Here is a 22,533-nt window from a genome sequence, read left to right on the forward strand (position 1 = left end):
GTCCGGCGCTCTTTTCTGGGCATGACCACGAGAACCGGATCGGCAACGGAGGGGCGCTATGCTTGGTGGGGATTAATCTCATTCTTGGATTCTCCTTCCCCATTTCAGGCACTACGGTGGCCTTTTAAACCTGCCACCTGGAGACCAACTGCTCAGTACTTAGGCTGGCGTCTCCAAGAGTCACGGCTCCTTGGAGTCAAAGTCTTCTGTTTTGGCGGGGACCGGGAGCGGCACACCTTTGGCGCTGAGTGGTGCGGAGCCCCGGGCGCCCGGGTCTTTCCATCTAGGGTTCCCGGTGCGAGCGCCACGTGCACCCGCGCCCCGGTCCCCCCCACCCCCCGCGCCCGCTGCGCGCGCCACTTCCTGAGCGCGCCCGGCCCGCGGCCCCGCCCTGCGGCTGGGCCCCGCGGCAGCTGCAGCTGCCGCAGAAGTACAGGTGCCTCTGAGCGCTGCTGCCCGCAGCCCTCCAGCCTGCGCTGTCCGAGCAGGCCCCACGCCCCTCTCCCGCCTCCCGCAGGCCTCCTTCCCGCCCTGCCAAATGCAGGCCGCCGCCCTCCCTGAGGAGATCCGTTGGCTCCTGGAAGGTAACGCCCTGGCCCAGCCCCAGGTCCCCTGACTGACCCCTCTGGAGGTCCAGTGCTGGGCTGAAGACAGGGAAGGAGACACCAGTGCCGCCCAGTGCCAGGCTTTCTTATCAACTCCATCACCTTCTAGAACCTTCTTAACCCCCCAAAGTCTGTTTTCCATTGGCCCACTTCTGGGGGGCCCTGTCGCTCCCTTGAGTTCCACACTTTCTTTCTCCTCAGGAGGTCTCCATCCCTCCACTCGGCCTCCCAGGCCTCTAAGCTCCTGAAGGCCAGGTTCCTGGTCTCCCCTGTGACCTTGCCTGGTTTTCACCTTATCCCGTTCTCCTCAGGACTCCCCCAACATTTGTAGGGTTTCGCCCTCCTCCTTCCTTCCCAGCCCTTACCTCATTGCTTGTCACAGAAGAACTGCACCTTCCTGCATGGAGGTCCCTGAGGCTTTCAAGGGGGCTGTGAAGGGCTCATGCTTCCTGTGGACCAAGCCTGGTGTTACGTGGGTGTTTGTCAGTGCAAAACCTAGGGCTTCCCTTTGCCAGCCTGCCACTTATAGGGGTGTCATTGTCCTACCCAAGACAGACTCATACTCAGTGTTACATTCCTTTCTTTTCTAGAAGTGTCTGTGATGGGGTTACCTTCAGCCATAATGTCTAAGCAGTCCTTTAAAGAGTTAAAGCCATACTGTAAGCACATACTTCTAACACTCCAAAGAGATGCACCCTGATGGGCAGTATCATCTGTTTGGTTCACACAATGAAAGTAGTTTTTTTCTTGCTTTCCTGTAACTGACCTTTTAGGGAGGACAGAGGCCTGGAATCTGCAATTGCATAAGGGTCCCAGGAGGAAACTGTTCAGAATTAAGCCTTTTGGCATCTCAGTGATACACTTGACACATATTTAACAGATGGCCTACTTTGGGCAGGTCATACTTTTGGCAAACTGTACTTTTTTTTTTTTCAGTTTCTCTCAATTTAATTGGTTTTATATCTCCATTATCTTGTTATCTTAGTATAAATGCCTCCTAATCAAATATTTGGCAAGTCCTTTTGGTTTCTGTTTGAAGCACAGTTTCTATTCTGGATTGCTTCTCTGTAAGAGCTGTCAACTAGGTATTTCTTTTGACGGGAGGTTTCTAACATCCATTTTGCTTGTAACTGGGGTAAATTCTAAACTTCAGGAGTAGAAAACTATTTGTAGGGCAAAATAACATCATCTGGGTATCTGAGAAGAAGAAATCCAGCTGTTCCCTCTGCTGTTAGTTCAGTATTAGACTTGTAAAGGAAGGCTGTAATTGTTTTTGGTTTTCAGGAGATAAGGAATGGTGGCAAGAAGTTCAATTCTGCCCTTGCATTTTAAAGATATAAAGTGATCCTTTTTATTGGTATCTGTCATTCAGTGAGAAGAAACCTATTTTACAAGCTTGTTAAATAATACTTCAGGGGCTGGGGTTGTGACTCAGCGGTAGAGTGCTTGCCTGGCATGTGCAAGGCCCTGAGTTCGATCCTCAGCACTACATTAAAAATAAATAAAATAAAGGCATGAAAAATACTTGCAGCTTGGGTAGAAAATTTCTTTATGTTTTCAGAGGCTTGCAATGATAGCTACTCCTTCAACATTTTTGATGTGAAGTTCCTTATTGTTCAAAACTGACACTTTGGTAAACAACTCATTTCTGCACCTGCCACCTTCCTTTAGTTTAGATTATTTTCTTGTTAGCTGACTGTTTTTAATTGAAGTCTTCAGATCTCCTTCTAAAGCAGAACCTTTGTTTGCTGACAAGTAGAGCAGGGTATGAATGGAGATTAATTGCATGTCACATACTTCTGTATCAAACTTGCTGTGTCTTAACAATCTCTGTTGGTGCTCAGGTCTTTAGATTATATGGAGGAGTCTGAGATTAAATTTTAAGGAACTTCATTGGTTCATGTATTTCTTTAAGACTGTTTTTTTTAAGCTCTCAATTATAGTCTTGAATCTGGAGAAGAGCAAAATATACAATGAGATTCAATCAATGATTCTGTTGAAAAATGTTAGAAGAACATGTTTTTGAAAGGTTTTTGTAATAATAGCAACATATTAGTTACAGGGTTTTTTTTTTTTTTGTGTGTGTGTGTGTGTGTTTTTGTTTTGTTTTTTTGGGACACAGTCTGTGGTGCAGGCCATCAGAATTATTCATTATGTTACAAATAATTTGTGGATACTAGAAACCCCAAAAGGGGGCTGGGGATGTGGCTCAAGCGGTAGCGTGCTCGTCTGGCATGCATGCGGCCCAGGTTCGATCCTCAGCACCACATACAAACAAAGATGTTGTGTCCGCCGAGAACTAAAAAATAAATATTAAAAAATTCTTTCTTTCTCTCTCTCTCTCTATTTAAAAAAAAAAAGAAACCCCAAAAGGTCATTAATTTGATGTCTGTTGTTGTTTACTTGTTTCCCCCACCATACACACTTTAAGGTTAACTATTGATGATTAGAAAATATGTAGGTCTTGATTGTTGTATAGTCACTCAGTGGCCGGGAGTCACAGGATGTGAGAGCTGCAGCTCTGCTGCGGGCACATGGCTGTGGGGGTGGAGTTTCCGCAATGAATTACTACTTTCATAAACCAAGGCATAAGCATTTGCACAATGATTTAACACTGGCCATCATAGCCATAACTTAAGCATTTATTTATTTATAACTACACAAGCATAAATGACAGGGGCGTTTTTTGACATAATGTGTGTGCTTTTAAAAATAAAATATGTAAAGCCCTGTAAAAGGTTTACACCGAAATTTTGTATAATTAAGAAGGGAACAGAAATTCTGAAGGTCTAACATTAATTTTGTTTAAAAATTTTTTAACACGTGACAATGTCTCATTTGACCTAGAAACCACACTTCTAGGAATTCTCTTACTGAAATTAGATGATACAAAGTATATGCTCAAGGGTCTATCCCAAGTATCCATGAGTTGGGAAAGGCAGGGTGATGGTTGAATGAATTATGAGACATGTATCTTTTGGAATACTTTACAACCATTAAAAATAATGCAGTGGATTGATTTACCTATTTGTTTATAGATAATGTCCATGGCATGTTTTAAAGACTAAAAAGCAAGATGCATGTAGTATATATAATATTCCATTTTTTGTTTGAAAACAAAAGGCAAAAACCAAAGAAGTTGGGTGTGATAGTGCAGGCCTAAAATCCCAGCAGCTCTAGGGTTTGAGGCAGAAGGATTGCAAATTCAAGGCCAGCCTCAGTAACTTAGTGAGATTCTCAGTAATTTAGTAAGACCTTATGTCAAAATAAAAAATAAAAAGGACTGGGGATGTAGCTCATTTGTACAGTGCTCCTGGGTTCCATCCCAGTACCAAACAAACAAAGTTTCTATATTTAAATTAGAAAAAAAGGGGCTGGGGTTGTAGCTCAGTAGTAGAGAACTTGCCTAGCACACGCGAGGCACTTGGTTCGATCTTCATCACCACATAATAAATAAATAAATAAATAAATAAATAAATGTTTAAAAATATTAGGAAAAACCCCCGAAGTCCCATATAGTATGTTTGTATATGCCTAGGAAGAAGTATCTATCTATCTATATAATACACACACATGTATACATATGTATACGTCTATATATATGTATATATGCATGTATATGTGTACACACACATATATCTCAAGCTGTTAACATTGTTTTCTTTAGGAGGAGAGTGAGAGTTTTGGGGGTGGATTTTTATTAATTTTTATTTCATACATCTTCATGTTGTTTGAATTGTGACAATGACCATGTATTAATTTTGCAATCCATGGAAAAAGCAACCAGTAAGGTATTTAGCCAGTAAGGTAATTTTTAAAAAAGGAACAAACAAAAAACACCTAGGAATTCAGAGATGTGAAAATGCTAAAAATGATTAGCCACTTTGCAGTTGTGTCTTTCTGTTTAACCCTGGGAATTCTCTCTTGGATTTTTGGCAAATTTCAAAGCAGTGAGCACTTCTAGAGCAACTCAGGAAACAGCATCTTCAGATAGACTTTGTCAAGCTCTCATATAGAAATAGGAACTAGTCCCATATCAGCAAACAAGCACCTTATAGATAAGCAAAATAAAAGACATCTTCTGCTTTATTGAAAGAGGAGGAAATATTGAGGTCTGTTTTCAAATAATCAGGCTACAGATGTAGAAGTTATCTTTTTGTTTTTGTTTTGTGATAGCCACCCTGCAAACAAAAACAGTGGAACACTGCCAACTTGCTAATCTTTGTTCCATGGATATAAACATAATCAGTTTCTTCTTCCTGGTCTTTCTAGTCCTATGTTTTGAAGTCAGAAGCAAAGAAGGAAAGTATGAAGGAAGTGGAATAGATATTCCTGCTGACTTTACCTTGATAACTGATAGATCCCAACTGCTTACCTAATACCTACATCCTACTTGAAATATGGATTTGAGCCAAAATAATATCAATAACTTGGCTGCATATAGTAGCAAGCGCTGCGCTAACACTGATTCTGATATGCCTATGGTTACTTATTTTTAAACTTCCTTGGAAAGAAGCAGTCATTAATCATTTCCTTCCAGATTGTTCTCCAGATTTGCACTGGTCGACACAGTCAACCATAAAATCCTTTTCAATATAATAAAACTCCAACTACGGGGAACCTGCAGGAGTAAGTCACTCTGGGTAGCTTAGATTCTCTTTAAGCACCTTAACTTTTTCTTGGAAATATTTGTAACTAATTCTCTAAAAATGCATTAGGAACTTTTCTTACTTCTTCAACCAACCAGTCTATTTTTTTTTTAATATTTATTTATTTTTTTTAGTTTTCGGCAGACACAACATCTTCATTTGTATGTGGTGCTGAGGACCGAACCCAGCGCCGTGTGCATGCCAGGCGAGCGGGCTACCGCTTAAGCCACATCCCCAGCCCCCCAACCAGTCTATTATTAAAATGGACTTTGTCTGAACACTTTTTAATTCAGAGTAGTTTGTTTTCTCAGATTTTAGAGAGAAGTGTGGAGTTGTTCAGGAATGCTGTCCAGTTGACTCTGGACAGCTTTGTGACTATGTCTGCTTTATTTATTTATTTTCTTAGTGCTGGGGATTGAAGACAGGGCCTCCTGGATGCTATACATGTGCTCTACCACAGAGATGTATCCCAACATGTTTTATGTTTTTGTTTTTTGTCCTTTATTCCCTGCTGTTAGACGGAGACCTATCACTTTCCCCTGTTATCTTATCTGCAACCCCAGCTTTCTGCAACCTCAGATAACCAAGTTTGTTGGAAGTAAGTTATGTGTAAAAGAAGGTATAAATGGCATTCTTGATGGGACAAAGTACCCAAACCTTCAGGGCTGGGCTTTGTGACATGCATTTTGGACATTTCATCTTTTTTGCTTAATTTTTAATACTGAGTTATCTTCCAGATATTTGAGATTATTGGTTGGTTGAATTCTGAAAGTCTAGATATGCCTATAGTTTTCTTCTTTTTTAATGTTAATTTTTCTTTATAAAAGAGGTAATGTTCATTATAGAAAATCTAGAAAACACAATAGTACATACAATCACCCATAGTTAGCAATTTCTAAATTTCCATGCATTTCTTTCAATTTTTATTATATGTACAATCTTTAAAACTTGGGACTTAGATGTTGTTGTTGTTGTTTTGCATTGAGCTGGGGATTGAACTCAGGGTGCTCTACCACTAAGCTACATTCCCATCCCTTATTTGTTTATTTAGTTGTAGATGGACACAATACCTTTATTTTGTTTATTTTTATGGGGTGCCGGGATTGAACCCAGTGGTCCCCATCCCTTAATTTTTATTTGGAGATGAGGTCTGCTAAATTACTCCAGCTGGCCTTGAATTTTCAGTCCTCCTGCTTCAGCTTCCCATGTGTTACCGGGATTTCACAACCATGCCTGGCAAAAATTGGGACATACAGTGTGTATACCTTTATATACTGATTTTTTCACTCACAATTTTTCACTATTATCTCTTGAGCATTTTCTTAGGTCATTGCTATGGATGGTCTGAATGTTGATCACCGATTTGCTGGTATTAGAAGGTGGGGCCTTTGAGAGGTATTGAACTCTCATGAATAGGATGAGTAGCTTTATAAAAGAGCCCCCAAGAACTGCCCCGTGCCTTCCACCATCGGAGAACTCAGCCAGAAGTGCCACCTGTGAATCTATAAGTAGGCTTTTACCAGACGTCAAATCTGCAAGCACCTTGAGCTTTGGACTTCCCACTCTCTAAAATTATGAAAAATAAATTTGCTTATAAACTACCCAGTTTGTAGTGTTATGGCATCCTGAATGGACTAAACAATCATTAAATGTGCCTCCCCCACCTTTGAGTGATTTAGAAGTCAAATTCTATTTTTATTCCAATGGTAGTTTTACCCTTAATGGCTTAAAAAATAATTGAACAATTAATAATGAAGCACCATCTTTTTCTTTCTCTGAATGTAAAATGTAAACTTTCTGATATGAGATTTTAGACCCAGAGAATTATTAGTGTTTTATTATGCGTATTATATTACAAGAATATTTTTGATGTTTGCACATTCACATATTTTAAAACCATAGTTATAATAACATTTTCCTTTCTAACTTGTTAATTGCTTACTTTTTGTACTGCAGCCTTTTCATTCTTGAACTCTTTATTTTGTTTCAAATGTTTAGACTGTGCTGTATAATACAAGAGCCACTAGTTCATATGGCTATTTAGATTTAAATAAACCAAAGTGAAATAAAACACAAAAATTTAATTCCTCAGTTGCACTAGTTACATTTTCAGCTGCTCACTAGCTACATTTTCAGCTACAACACAGTGATTACTGTATTGGCCAGCATAGGAAGTTCTGGTAATAATTATCTGGAAAATAATAACTGAACCCTCTTAATCTGTGGACTTAGGTCTTCCTTTGACTTGGGGAGGTTTTCTTCTATTATTATGCTTCTCCTCTGTCTGGGGTTTATATCATACCTATGTTAGACCCCTGATCTGCTCTGTGGTTTTACATTCACTATTTCTTTTTTTTTAAAGTTTACATGTATTTTTTCCTCATCATTTTTGTGTCCTTTTCATTACACCTATAAACTTTGGTTCATACATGTAATAACTTTTTGAATGTTGTTAAGAAATTTTTTTCACATTCTGTTATTTAATAGTAAATCGGCTACAGGCAGAGACATTTTCTCTAGTTCTTCAAGTGGCTGTGTGTGTGTATGTGTGTGTGTGTGTGTGTGTGTGTGTGTGTGTCTGTGAATTGAACCCAGGGCCTTGCACATGCTAGACCAGTGCTCTACCTTGGAGCTACATCTCCAAGTCTTCTTTTTGAATTTTCTTGTTTTCTAATGGTCCTATGTATTTTCTCTGTGTGCAGTTTGCCTTCTTTCAAATCCTGACTGCCATTTTCTTATTGCCTGTTTGATCCTGGGCTTCAGTTTCTTCATCTATTAAAAAGGGACTAATATTAGTACCCATCGCATAAAATTCATATGAAAAATAAAGCAATGAATATTTGAAAAGGACTTAGAACAATATTTGGCACATATTAAATACCATATGAGTGTATGATAAATAAAAATTTAAAATATCTTTAAATCTAGAAGTCCTCTTGATGCCTGCCACTGGTAACCTTGACACGGCATTTTCTTACATTGTTGGTCCATCCTTGCTTTTGAACATTAGGGGAGAGTTGTAAAGACTCTTTTAAGGTCTCCTCCATTTCTTTCCTTTAGAGTCTAGTGATCATTTCTATGAGACACTTTATGGAGGAAGGAAAGACAAAGATAGCTTCATTGCTTTTGTTGTTACCTTGCCTGCAATTAACTGAATTTCCTTTGCTCTTAAAAAGTCCCAAACATATACTTTTTCTATTCTAATATTTCAATTGAAATTTGTTTTGTAATAGAATTCTTCTTTGAGGTGGCACTTGAAATTCTTCTTAGTCTGTTCTTATAGGACTGAGCATATGTCAGGAGAGAGATGTGCTTCTTTCCTTCTTATAGAACACTTGGTTTTCTGTATGTGTGTAAGAATATTATTTTTGCATTAATTATAAATTGGAAAAAAGGAAAAGTTAATTCTTCGCCCTTCTCTTTTGTTTTCTAAAATTTAAAAGAAAAATGGTGGAAATATTTGAAATTTATCCTGGGTACAACTGAGATGTTAGGTGGGCTGTCCAGGCCTTTTGATCTCTAGATGAGATCTTCCTGTGGTAGCCCATAGTTTTTCTCAAGATCCAGGTAATTCTCAAGGAGCATGATTCTCAAGGTCACCCTTTCTTCCAGCTCCCAGGTTCTATGTGTGCTCTCTGTCTTGGGTTGGGTAGGACTAAACCAGAGGCTGCCAAATGGGGTGATTTTACCCCTCTGGCAACTTTTGACAACATCTGGAGATGATTTGGTTGTTAACACTGGGGAGGGTTCTACTGGCATCTAGTGGGTAGAGGCTAAGTAGGCTGCTAAATCTCCCACAATACAGAGGACAGGCCCTACTCCCCAGCAAAAAAATACTCAGTCCAAATTGTCAATCATGCTGAGATTGAGAAACCCTGGCCTACCTATATCATCTTCCTCAGTTTTTACAAAAAGCTACTCAACATGAAGTTTCTGAGTGTAGAAGACATCACTGGAGATTTAGGGGGCACAGAGAGAGGGAGGAGGGGTTTATATTGCAGTTGTGCAAATGATTTCAACTTGAGCATTAGGCATTCCTGTTCCTAAGCACCCTCAGCTACCCCCATTATCGGAGTGTATCCTCAGGCTCCACCGGCTCTAGTTCCTGGGCTTATGCTTTCTCCTTGCCACTTTCCCCTTTATCCTCTGTAGAGCATAACACTCCTTGACACAAGAAAAAGCAGTTTAGCTATTTGTTTAGTCGTTTAGATTTTCACCAATACCCACACACAGCAAAACAAGTTATTTTCCCAAACAATGACAATTCTTTCCCCAAGAGAAATTCCAAAGCAAGCTATTAAGATAACATTTTTACTTGATTTCATAAATGTAATACCTAAACAATTTTTAATCATTTTAAATATAGGAAAAATAAGATAAATTTCAAGTTTTACCATCACCCAAGAATCTTAACATATTGACATAGCTATTGTAGATCTAATTTTTTCACATTATAAACCATTACACCCTACAGAAATCCTATAATTTCTGCTACATTTATTCATATTTATTTCCCCTGTGTTTCCAAGTTCATTGCTTGCTTTTCTGGTTTGTCAGTGGTACATTATAGGTTAGGTGATTATAACAGATGGCTTCTCAGGTTTGGAGTCTTTGAGTTCCACCATTTAATTTTATTATCCAGTTTTTATGTGAGAGAGAGGACAGGAAGAGAGTGGTCTTAACATCCAGAGAGTAAGTCTCACTGGAGACAAATGGCTTTGATAAAGTAATTTATGCATTACCAAAATTCTCATCTGGGGTCTCCTCCTTACATTGTTGACATTATGATGTAAATGTGTTATGGGAAAATCAAGTTTTTCTTCACACAATAGGAGCTTTACTAAAATGTATCTAGTAGCACATATTTATACTTAATTAAACCAACACTATGGTAGGGCTGGAATTAAGGGACTGTTTATTATAAATCAAAAATGACAAGTATGCTGGGGTACTTAAATAGTTATAGAAACTTATCTAACTACACTTTATTTTATTACTTTACAATAAAATTTTTAAAATTAATTTTGATGCTGGGGATTGAATGTAATGCCTTGCATATGCCAGGCAAGCACTCTACTACCTAGCTACATCCCCTGTCCCTTAACTGCATTTTAATAAATTTCTTTAAAATCATACCCCATTTAATTTTTCCTTCCTGATAACTTTTTGTGTGAGCCCCTTTATTCATTGTCTTCCTTCCTTCTTTCCTCCCTCCCCCTTGCATTTTTCTTCTTTCCTTCTCAGTACTGCCGCAGTCCGGCTGCAGCAAAATAACCGGGGGGTGACGAATAACTTGTGTATGTTGATACAGCAGGAGTAGGAGCTGTTTATTGCAGGACAGGAGCAGTATTTATACATTCCAGGAGCTTATCTAATTAGCATAAACTAGATACATCAGTCAACCAATAAGGAATCTCCACACTTAATGGCTTGTTTTTGTTACTTCTCAAACCACCCCCTCAGGCATTTTGCCAGGCACCATCCAGACTTGTTTAGGAACTCTAACATTCCCCTGGCAAAATGCCAGGTGTTATTTTGACTTGTTTACAGACTCTAACATTTCCCCCTTTTGTTTAATTTAAATAACAACCATAGTGGTTTTTACATAAACACCATAAATAACCTGCTACAAACAGAAAGGGAGGGTACAAAATGCCACAATACCAAGCCAATTGATGGCTCCATGCAAGAAGCCCTTGGAAAAATTATACCAGCAATGACACTGTTAGTAAAGATACCGAGTTACAATTTGTTATAGATTACAGTTTGTTGTCTCAGTCCAGGTAAAGTAGTGTCTCAATAGATTAACTCACAGTCCAGGTAAATCACAGTCCAGGTAAGTTCTGCAGACAGCTAGCTTAAATCACAGTCCAGGTAAGTTTTGCAGGCAACTAGCTTGATCCGAAGTCTTGTCCGTTTCTCAGCTGAAGTCTTGTCCGGTTTTCAGCAACACTGGAAATTCTTCCACCTTGGTCTTTACCGGCACTGGGACGAAGGCAGGAACTCAGGATGGCTAAAGAAAATCCTATAGCATTCTACTAAGAAAACAACCTTCTGAACAATTTAGTACATTATCTCAAGGTTTTTTACATTTGAAATAAGCCTTAATAGTGCTCATTACTCATTAGCTTCCAGGTGTGGGAGAACCATTGTAGTTTAGTTATTGGCATTGAAAATGACCAAACATCAGGGACACCAGTAGCATCTTCTGCTGGCTGTAGTGCCTGGGCAACCCCAGATGGCCCTGGGGAGTGTCCCGGATTCAAACTGCTACTGGGCACAGGGAGCAAGAGCCTGCGAGACTGTGCCTCCAAGTCAGGTCTAGATTTGGGCTCTCAGCAGTGGAAGAGCCGGCTGCCGCCGTTTGGAAAGCCCTTGCTGCGCCATGACCAGCTCGCGCATGTGGCAGCCGCAGCGCCGATTCACGCACCCTCCGGTAACGAAAAGTATTCAGTAATAGCCTTTTGCTGCAACTTTTTTCCTGATAATCCTTCTTCTTCTGAACTTTCTTTTTCTTTCTGACTAGAGTTCCTGGGCTTTTATCAACACATGCCCTAACTATTCTTGGTTCCACTGGGGTGCCTTCTTCCCTTAGTAATTTACTTCTCACCCCTTCCATATTTTCATCATAAAGACAATACAATACACTGAGACAAAACAAGACACAAACATACTGTATCAATCTTCTCCATTTTCTTGAAATGGCCATTTTTCCTCTCGCCCTATCTGCCTAGGGACGAGCAGATTGCCCCCGTCCTATCTATGGACGGGCAGCTTTTTTTCGTCACTTACCCCCGAGTGTCCCGGGGCTCCCCGTAACGGGCCACCATCTTGCCGCAGTCCGGCTGCAGCAAAATAACCGGGGGGGGGTGACGAATAACTTGTGTATGTTGATACAGCAGGAGTAGGAGCCGTTTATTGCAGGACAGGAGCAGTATTTATACATTCCACAGAGCTTATCTAATTAGCATAAACTAGATACATCAGTCAACCAATAAGGAATCTCCACACTTAATGGCTTGTTTTTGTTACTTCTCAAACCACCCCCTCAGGCATTTTGCCAGGCACCATCCAGACTTGTTTAGGAACTCTAACATTCCCCTGGCAAAATGCCAGGTGTTATTTTGACTTGTTTACAGACTCTAACACAGTACTTTATCAATTTATGATTTACATACATAAAATGCACTCATCTTAAATGTGACAACTGGGGGGCTTTAACGTACCTGTGTGTCTGTGTGACCACCTCCCAGATAGAGATATAAATGTTTCCATTGTTCTAGAAAGTTTTCTTTACTGTCAGAACTTCTCCCTGGAGCTCATCGTTATTCTGACTGCTGTCGTAATAGATTAGTTTTGCAGTTATGGAACTTCGTACAATCGATATGGACTCTTGGTCTCTCTTCAACAGAATGTTTCTGAGATTTATTCATGTGCATATGGGTTTATTCTTTTTTGCAAAGTAGTATCCCACTGTGTGAATATTCCACAGTTTATTTACCTGTTCTGATGATGGTCATTGAGTTGTTTTCAGGTTTGGGCTGTTATGAGTATAGCTGCTATGAGCATTTTTATATAACTCATGTTGTGAACATAAACACTAATTTCTCTTGGATAAATATCTAGGAGTGGAATTACTGGGTTATAGGGCAAGTGTATGGTAAGCCCTAAGTAATTTTCCAAAGAGTACCTATTTTACACCAACACAAAGCAATATCTGAGTGTTCCAGTTGCTCCATATTTTTATTAACATTTGGTATTATAGTCTTTCTACAAAAATAACTCAGATATACTTTTATTGTGCCATATTTATATAACATCAATATGTAGAGCATTTTTTAACATAGCTGTTTTTAGAGACTTCTCCATGTGAATCAATCTATCTACTTCCAATCTCCTGTGTGTGTGTATGTGTGTGTGTGTGTGTGTGTGTGTACATATTTAAACACAGCACAGTATTTGTCAATGTGCTTAGCTATTCTTCTATTAATGGATGTTTACATTGTTTCCAAATTTTCTCATTTCCACAGTGCTGTAGAGAACATCTCCATCAATGTATCTTTGTGTACACATGCAAATATTTCTATAGATTTCTAGAGTTTCAAATGAAGGTTGCTGAAGTTCTAATGCTGGATTTCTAGGCTGGCTGCTAGTTAAAACTTCATCTCAGAACTCTCTATGTTTTGTTTCTGTGTTTTGTTTTCTCTGTGTTTTGAGTACATAGGTATTTTCATTATTTCCTCTACAGGAGTTGGAAGGAGAATTAAAAATATAAACACCACATGGTTCTTGGGTCACGGGGCACAAACAGTCAGCAGGTAGAAGCCAACCACAGCCAGAACATGCTGACACTCCATTGTATGCTGACAACTTCCTGCAAGTTAAAACAAAGCTGGTGTGTATGATTTTAGCCTTGACAACTTTGTTTTATCTCAACAAAAGGCCAAAAGATATGCCTAGAGAATGACAATCAGTTTTCAAATCAAAAATTTAATGTAAACTTTTAAAACAAATTCTAACTAAAGTGAAAGTCGTTATCCCCTACAATAGTACATTTTATTTAATGGACAAGACAAGGTTTCCATGAATGCTTCCATTAAGGAGGCAGAAAAATTAAACACTAAGATTTTAGAGGTTGGATTTTAGTGGGATAGGTAAGAGTGGCTGCATAAATCTTAATGGTCTGATAACTTCAGGGAACCTCTGACAAGAAAACAGAAACTATACAGTTTTTGTTTCCACCAGAAGCTGCCAGTGAGATTGATAAAAGTTGAATTATTAATTAGCCTGTTCTCTGTAAAAGAGCAATATGTAACTTAAAGGGGTAGTTGTGACAATTAAACATATAGAACACCAGTCACCATGGAATGAAAATTTCTACTATTTTCAAGGTGAAGATTGTTTTGGTTTGCAGGTGTGGTTTGCTCAGCATGGTAAGATGGGAAGGCATTCCAGTTACTAGGAAGGCTCTTGCTGTCAGCAGTTCACTAGTGAAAGTCCTGAGGATGATGCAAACAGATCCTGTCACCACGCCCAGCATCCTCAGCACAGAGGGCCCTGGTTGGCCGCGAGAGCCCATCCTCCCCTTGGTCTTCTCCCAACAAATCTTTCTTAGGCCTCCTCTTCCCTTAGTGTCCCATTTCCATCCTGGAGGGTTATTGTCTGTATCTAAGACTTTAACTACTTCAAGTGAAACAACATGAATTAAACATTTTCCTTTTAATTAGAAGAAAATTTTAGCTATCGCTGAAAATTTAAGAGAAGATGAGGCTGAAATAGCATTCTACTCCTATTATTATTATTCAATGGTACTGGGTATTGAACCCAGGGGTGCTTAACCACTGAGTCACATCCTCAGCCTTTTTATTTTTAGTATTTATTTTTTAGTTAAAGGTGGACACAATACCTTTATTTTATTCATTTATATGTGGTGCTGAGGATCGAACCCAGGGCCTCACGTATGCTAGGTGAGCGCTCTACCGCTGAGCCACAACACTGGCCCTCCTCAGTCCTTGTTTATATCTTACTTAGAAATAGGGTCTTACTGAGTTGCTTAGGGCCTCACTAAGTTGCTGAGGCTGCCTTTGAACTTGTGATTCTCCTGCCTCAGCCTCCCAAGCCACTAGGATTACAGGCCTGTGCCACTGTACCTGGTTCCTAATATTATTTTTAAATAAATAAATAGATTCTTTTTCCAGTGTTCATTTAAGTATTTTCTAATGGAAACAATGTTTTAATATTTTGTTATTATTATTATTATTATTATTGATATGGAGTTTCATTGTGTTGCCCAGGTTGACCTTGTACTCCTGGGCTCAAGTGATCCTTCTGCCTCAGTTTCCAGAGGAGCTGGTACTAATAATGTATGCAATCATGTATGGCTTTTTTAGAAACAATATTTTTTAGGCTGTGTTTTTTAGGCAGATTCCAAGACTAGCCCTATTCTTTTCCTTTTTCTTTTTTGTGGTTCTGGGGATCAAACCCAGAGCTTTGCACATATCAGGCAACATTCTACCACCGAGCTACACCCCCAGCCCTCTTCTTTTAAAAAACTACTTTTTGAGTGTTATAGCTGGAGGAGAGAATGACTACACCTGTAACATTTTGATGGGGCCTGATCTGCCAACTTGGGCCTCCACAAACTCTGCCTCAGCCTAGGTGTCTCCCTCTTCTCCCATGTGCTTCCTTCTTCCTAGTCGAGGGCACACTCTTTATCTCTCTCCTCTTAACTCCAGGTTCTCAGGGTGGGACTTGTGACTGGGGAATGATCCCAATGGGCAGTGCTGGGAAGGGGTGAGGAGCACAGAAAACCAGGCTGAGGTTCTGAGGATTAGGGAAGAGATCATTTAAGGCAACAGATGGGAGGATGGTCCTGGGGGGAGATGAGAACCGATGGAGGGAGCCCAAAGGAAGGGAGAACAGAATTGCCACTCCTCTTGTCCCTCTCCTCTTTTCCTCTTCTGCCCTGTCACCTCCAATTCCATCTTCCTGTTGAGAGTGTGGCTACCAATGGGCGAGGAGGTGCTGTGATAAGAAGAGAAGGTCTAGGGGACTGGGTAAGGAATGATGGCATCAGTCAGCAGAGGGTTGTGGAAGTGGAATGAAAATCAAATCAGCAGCAATGAGAGAGAATGCACATTTCTGTGGTCTTGCCCAGCCAGAAGAATCATTCACACTTAAGTAATATTCATAAGTACTTGGAGACTTCTTTTTATGAAAGACAGGACCTGAGATACTTCCCAGTATTAAACTTTGTAAAATCCATTCTGTGGGTTATTTTAACCTGTTTGCACCCATAGACAAAAATCTCACATATTTTCTTGGGTGTATTGCCAAATAAAGGCAGAAATTTGTGCTATTCTTCTCAGAAATGTGAGTTCTGCTTTAGTAGTTCGAATACTTTCACAAAAATATCCCCTGTAGGAACACTTTGATTGGTGTTTGGTTGGTGGAATTGTTTTCAACAGCATTTGGCCATTCATCTTGCCTCCAAATAAAAGGTTGATTGAAGCAAACTTTGGAGTTTTAGAAACATATATCAACAAATAACAGTTGTAACTGTTATGGAACATTGATATATATATATATATATATATATTTTTTTTTTCTTTCAGTGAACTTTACTTAGAAAACAAAAAGAGGCCAAATTGATCTTTGAGTAGTTTTTTTTAAAAAGGTCATTTTTCTGCAGATAGACAAAAATAGTAGCCTTGTGAATGACAAGGTGTCCATGAAACTTAGAGGTTTTGGTGCATCCTGCCAGGTCAGAAAACTTTTTAGCTGGCCTTCGAATCCTTTTAGATGGCAGTTCTTTGCAGGAATATTTTGATCGTATCATACCTCCAGAGTTGCACATGCTCTCTGTTTTCTTGTCCTTCCGTCTTCCTGTCCAACTCTGACTTGTTTGCACAGAGGTCTCTAAGCTGCCTGGAAACTGAAGGAGTTTTTGCTTTAGGGCAGCTGTGAATTATAATGGGAAGACACATCCTTGTCAGAGCTGTGTTTCTTTTGAATATGGGATTCAAAATGATCATATATTACCTTTAGTACAAAATACTATATATTGCCACAAGCTTGCCTTCTAGATTAACCTTTCACCTTGCTCTTGACCCTTGTGTTCTGCTTTCCAAGTGAAAGTTTTTTCATTCTCTCCAACTCAACTGTGATTGCTCACCTCTAGACCTTTGCACATGATGTTTTTTGTGCCTGGGCCATTTTTTTTTTCATCCTACCAACTCTCCACCCCAATCTGACTCCCAACAAAGCACATACTTGGCCTGCTAATTTGGAGGTTTCAGATGAAAGATCAATTCTCTGATAGGTCTCCCTTGACCTACCTTCTCTGATAGATTAGGTGCTTCTATCACAAGCCTATACACTAATCATTTCCCATTTTTAAGATTTCATATCACAATTTAATCTAATTGTCTATTTAAGCTACATTTTTTGCTAGATTGTAAACTTTTAGGATAGAAATTAGATCTATCTTGGTCACTCTTTCGGTGCTTAGCATATAAAAAGTACTCAATAAATATTTGTTGAAGAATAAATGCACTTAGATAATGTGGCATTGTTTATGACATGGTGTTTTGTTTGTTTGTTTGTTTTGGGGGTACCAGGGATTGAACTCAGGGGCACTCAACCAATGATCCTCATCCCCAGCCCTCTTTTGTATTTTATTTAGAGACAGGGTCTCACTGAGTCTCTTAGTGCCTCACCATTGCTGAGGCTGGCTTTGAACTTCTGATCCTTGGGTCTCAGCCTCTAGAGCTGCTGAGATTATAGGCATTGCCACTGCACCCGATTATAGCATGTTTTTGATGTTGTCTTTTTTCTTTGGGACAAGGTCATTTGTACCACGTGATCTTGCTTCCTCCCTAGTTGAAGGTAACTGTGAGCAGACCACATAAGCACCAGTCTTCCAGGGAGTGAGTGCTTTGATGTCTGAAGGGCCTTGGGTGGTTTTTGCAGTTAAGTGGTGCTTTTCATGCTAGGTGTTGCAATTGCAGGGAGCCCAAGGCATCCTGATGTGTCAGGATGTGATATTTATGTTAGAGGAGTTCTTGTTAGTAAAATGTTGATCACTTAATGGAAAAACCCATCAGATAGAATGTTGACCATGGAGGAGATATATTGAGGGACTTTTTTAAAATCTCTTCCCTGTTCATTGGTGAGCAGTGTATTCCAAGCAGGCTTCCTCAGGCACTTTTGGGTTAAAATCACTGTGAGACGCATCATCTTCTAAATTGGAGAGAAAATATATTGAGCTGTAATTTTCTTTTCCTTAATGTCTTTATCAAGTTTTGGTATCCAGGTATGCTGGCTTCATAAAAGTGTGAATAATACTAGAGATACAGTCCCTCATATGGCCCTTCCTTTTGATTTGTTTGTGTTTTCTATGCTTCTTTATCTAGTAAGCTCATGGACATATTTTTAGAGCAGATTTTTAAAAATCTGATAAGACACATGAAAGAAATTATCTTTTTGTCCTTTTATTCTCCTGAGTATGCCACTTGCAGTGAAAGAACAAATACTAAAATTTTTTAAACACATGACCTCATGAAGCATTTTGAAAGGAAGGTTTTTTTAAAAAAATTAATTTGAAGTGAAACCTAAAAGGTAAAGTCATAATTAAAATATCAATTTGTCCTTAGTGACATCATTGGAGAGTAGTTATGTCCTATTAATTCCTTTAAAAAAAATTTACAGACATTTTACTTATGAGAACTTAGGGTGTTTGTTAATTATATCTCAGTAAAACTGGGTTAAGGGAAGAATTTAGTAGAGAGAAATGTTAAGTTCAAAATAATTATGTGTGTGTGTATGTGTATCATCTATAGGAATAGTGTGCCAGTGTGTATATGTATATAAATATATATTCTACACATGCACACACATTTACATACTATACACACACATACTTGGGAGGCTGAGGAAGGGGATCTCAAGTTTGAGGACAGCCTCAGCAACTTACAGAGAACTTGTCTCAAAATTAAAAGTAAAAAGGACTGGGGATATAGCTCAGTGGTAAATTGTCTCTGTGCTCAATCCCCAGCACCAAAACAATACAAAACAAAAAAACAACAATGTCAAAAAAGGAAAGAACAATTTCAGTAATTCCAGATTTACAGAAAAAATTTAGCAGATAGTATAGAATCTCCCTATTCCTCCTCTTCAGTTTCCCTTATTATTAACATTTTACCTTAGTAGGGCACTTTTGTTATAATTAATGAACCAATACTGACACTAAAATCCAGGGTTGATTTAGTTTTCCTGCTTTTGGCTATTGTCCTTTTTCTGCTCCTGGATTCTAGCCAGGATACTTCATTTAATTTAGTCTCTTTGGGCTCCTTTTGGCTATGACCACTTCCCAGACTTTCCTTGTTTTCGACGACCTTGACATTTTTGAGGAGTACTGGTCAGGCGTATTGTAGAATGCTTCTCTATTAGAGTTTGTCTAGTGCTTTTCTCATGATTTGACCAGAGTTGTGGGGAGGAAGATCATAGAGAAAATGTGCCATTTTTATCACATCATTCAAGGGTGCACACTATCAACATGATTTATGACTTGATGTTGACCTTGAACACCTGGCTGAGGTAGTGTCTGTCAGGTTTCTCCACTGTGAAGTTACTCTTTACTCTCCCGTGCCATACCACACTCCTTGGAAGGAAGTCACTGTGTGCAGCCTACACTTAAGGAGTGGAAGTAATGCTTCCCCCACTCGTTTATTTACATAAATGATTTGGAATTCATCTGCACTGGAGATGTGCCTCCTGTCTTCTGTTTGTTAATTTATCCCATTATGTATTTATATCAGTATGAACTCATGGATACTTATTTTATGCTTAAGGTTATCATCCAATATTTATTTTCTTGCTCAAATTATTTCAGCTTTGACTATTGGGAGCTCTTTCAGTTGGAAACTGTGCCCCATTTGGCATGTCCCATAAGTGTGTGTACATGTGTGTATTTAGCATTTCTTTTCTTTTTGGATTATAAGATACTCTTGTATATTTCCCACACCTGTCCATAAGTCAGCAATATCCCAGGGAGAATTTGTTTCTTGCATTAAAGATGAAATCAAGATGGGGTTGAAGAGCATCACTCTGTAGAATAATACATGCTTAGCATGCATGAAACACTGGATTCAATCCTCAACACACACACACACACACACACACACACAAATAAAGAATTCAAGATGTAGGGGCTAGGTGTGCTTCATGGGAAGTCACTTCTTTTAGGCCCTCTCACAAAGAAATATATTTGTGCATAGTAACCCAATCTATATTAACATATCTATAAACCTTTCTATATTTAACTGTCTGTATCTCTACAAAGTTATACATGAGTTCTTGCCAATATCTTCAACTCAAATTCATTACCACAAGTTCTAGATTCTTCTCCTTGCTCTTCTTTCTGCTTGATCCCTTCCTTTCCACTCCAGTGGTGAGAAATCTGGCACCTGCCATTCATCATCCATTTACTCAATCCTTCTATCAGAATAAACATGTATTGTAATGTAGGAATTGTTAAGCCCACACCCATGGCAGACAACATAATTGATTAGAGTTCAGTATTTATGTGCAGTTTTTTGTGCCTTTAGTTTCATGAACTCTATTCATTTGCAGAGCTGTGTAGCATCTTTCCCCAACCCCTTCAGTGAGGTTATTTCATACATTGTAATACATTTAGGTTATGTTGCTACAGTCTTCATCTACCAACCTGGATTTTTCAAATTTGCAGACATTAAGGACTCAATTTTTGTGTTGCAAAGTTCTATAGGTTTTGACAACTGCATAATATCATGTGTCCTCCAGTACAATATCATAAACTATAGTTTCACTGCCCTAAAAATCCCTGTGCTTCACCTGTTCATCCCTCCTTCGTTCTTGTGAACTCTTGCCAGCCACTGATCTTTTAACTGTCTCTCTGTAGTGCTGTCTTGTCCAGGATGTCATGTCATAGGAATCACACAGTGTGTAGCCTTTTCAGATTGACTTTTTGTCTTAGACACATGCATTTACATTCCCTCCATGTCTTGTGTGTGTGTGTGTGTGTGTGTGTGTGTGTGTGAATAGATCACTTCTTTAGAATACTGAATCATATTCCATTTTGAATGTGTCATAATTTGAGTATCCAGTCACTTCTTAAGGGACATCTTGGTTGCTTCAGCTTTTGGCAATAATGAATAAAGCTGCTGTAAACATTCATGTACAGGTTCTTGTATGGACACAGATTTTTCCGATCAATTGTGAAAAATATTTAGGAGCATAACTGCTTGATCTTATGGTAAAATTACATTTAGATTTGTAAGAAACTGCCAAATTGTCTTCTGAAGTGTCTGTCCCACTTTGTAGTTCCATCAACAATGAATGAGAGGTCTTATGGCTCTGTATTTTCATCAGCCCTTGGTATTGTCAGTGTTTTTGGAATTAACTATTATAATGGATATGTTATAATATCTCATTATTGTTTTAATTTGCAATTCCCTAATGGCATAATGAACACCCTTTCATCTGCAATACAAATATACAAATTTAATTTGTATATCTTCTTCTGTGAGGTGTCTGTTGCCCACTTTTTAATTAGGTTGTTTATTTTCTTATTGATTTTAAGCCTTCTTTCTATGTTTTGGATTAAAAACTTGTATCAGGTATGTGTTTTGCATATTTTATCCTAGTCTCTTCACAAATTTTTTCATAGAGCAGAAATTTTCCAATTTAATGAAACTACCTTATTATTATTATTATTATTATTATTATCATCATCATCATCAGCAGCAGCAGCAGCATCATGATTTTTTGGTGTGGCTTCTAAAAACTCATTACCAAACTCAAGGTCATTTGGTTTTCCTCCTGTATTTTTTTCTAAGGTTTTGTAGTTTTCTGTTTTACACTTAGGTCTTGTACACTTTGAGTTAATTTTTGTAAAAGGTATAAGAGTTGGGTCTAGGTTCTTAACTATTATTATTATATTGTTGTTGCTGGTATTATTACTATTTATGTATGAACATCCAGTTGTTTCAGAACAAACTGTTGAACGAGAGTAGCCTCTCTCCACTGAATTGCCTTCGCTTCATTGTCAAAGATCAACTTGGCTGTGTTTGTGTGGTTCTATTTCTGGGCTCTCTGCTCTGTGTCATTGATGTATGTGTCTGTTCTTAAAACAGTTCCACTCTATCTTGATCTCTGTAGCCTGAGAGTAAGTCTTAAAGTCAAGTAATGTCAGAACTCCAACTTTCTTCTTCCTCTTCCTCCTTTTTCTTCAATAAAAATATGCTGTGTGAATTTTTTTAACTCTTTAAGGTTTCTTCATGGATATTATTTTAAGTGGCTATGTAGTGTTTTATTATATGAATCTGTAAAAAACCGGTAACCAGTATTAAAAGGGAAAACTTGAGAATATTAGATATCATAGTTTCATAAATGAAAAATTAAAAGGTCCTGTTAGCATAGAATAAAAATTGAAGGAGGGGTGGGATTGCAAATTATTTTAATTTTCTTTCTTATATCAATTTCTTTGTTTTCCAAATTTTCTACAATGAGTAGCTATCTTTTTTTTTTAATTAGAGGGAAGCAAAAACTTGTTTGTGTTTGTTTTCTAGAGTCTAAGAAATATATTCTCTTCCTTTTCCCCTCTCAATCTCTTTAAATACTCTAACGGTTGCATAGTATTCAAATATGAATGTACCATAATTTAGTTACCAATAATTATATCGCCGTATCAATATGTGGAGAAAAGCAGTACAGAAAGACATTAGAAGTTCAGACTTGGA

The 22,533-nt window shown here is 38.6% G+C and overlaps 1 protein-coding gene across 1 annotated transcript in view; it reads left to right on the forward strand.

Moving 5' to 3' along the window:
- Positions 1-385: 385 nt before the first annotated feature.
- Positions 386-22,533, forward strand: part of Skap1 (src kinase associated phosphoprotein 1) — a 284,881-nt gene continuing 262,733 nt past the window's right edge. Inside the window, exon 1 of the mRNA XM_046420495.2 lies at positions 386-584. Within this exon, the coding sequence (XP_046276451.1) occupies positions 539-584 (46 nt within the window). The 5' untranslated portion in view covers positions 386-538. The remainder of the gene's footprint in view (positions 585-22,533) is intronic.

This window comes from Marmota monax, unplaced genomic scaffold (assembly GCF_021218885.2).
Source record: "Marmota monax isolate L192 unplaced genomic scaffold, Marmota_monax_Labrador192_F-V1.1 WCK01_AAM20220418_F8-fsc00064, whole genome shotgun sequence".
NCBI classification, from domain to species: Eukaryota; Metazoa; Chordata; class Mammalia; order Rodentia; family Sciuridae; genus Marmota; species Marmota monax.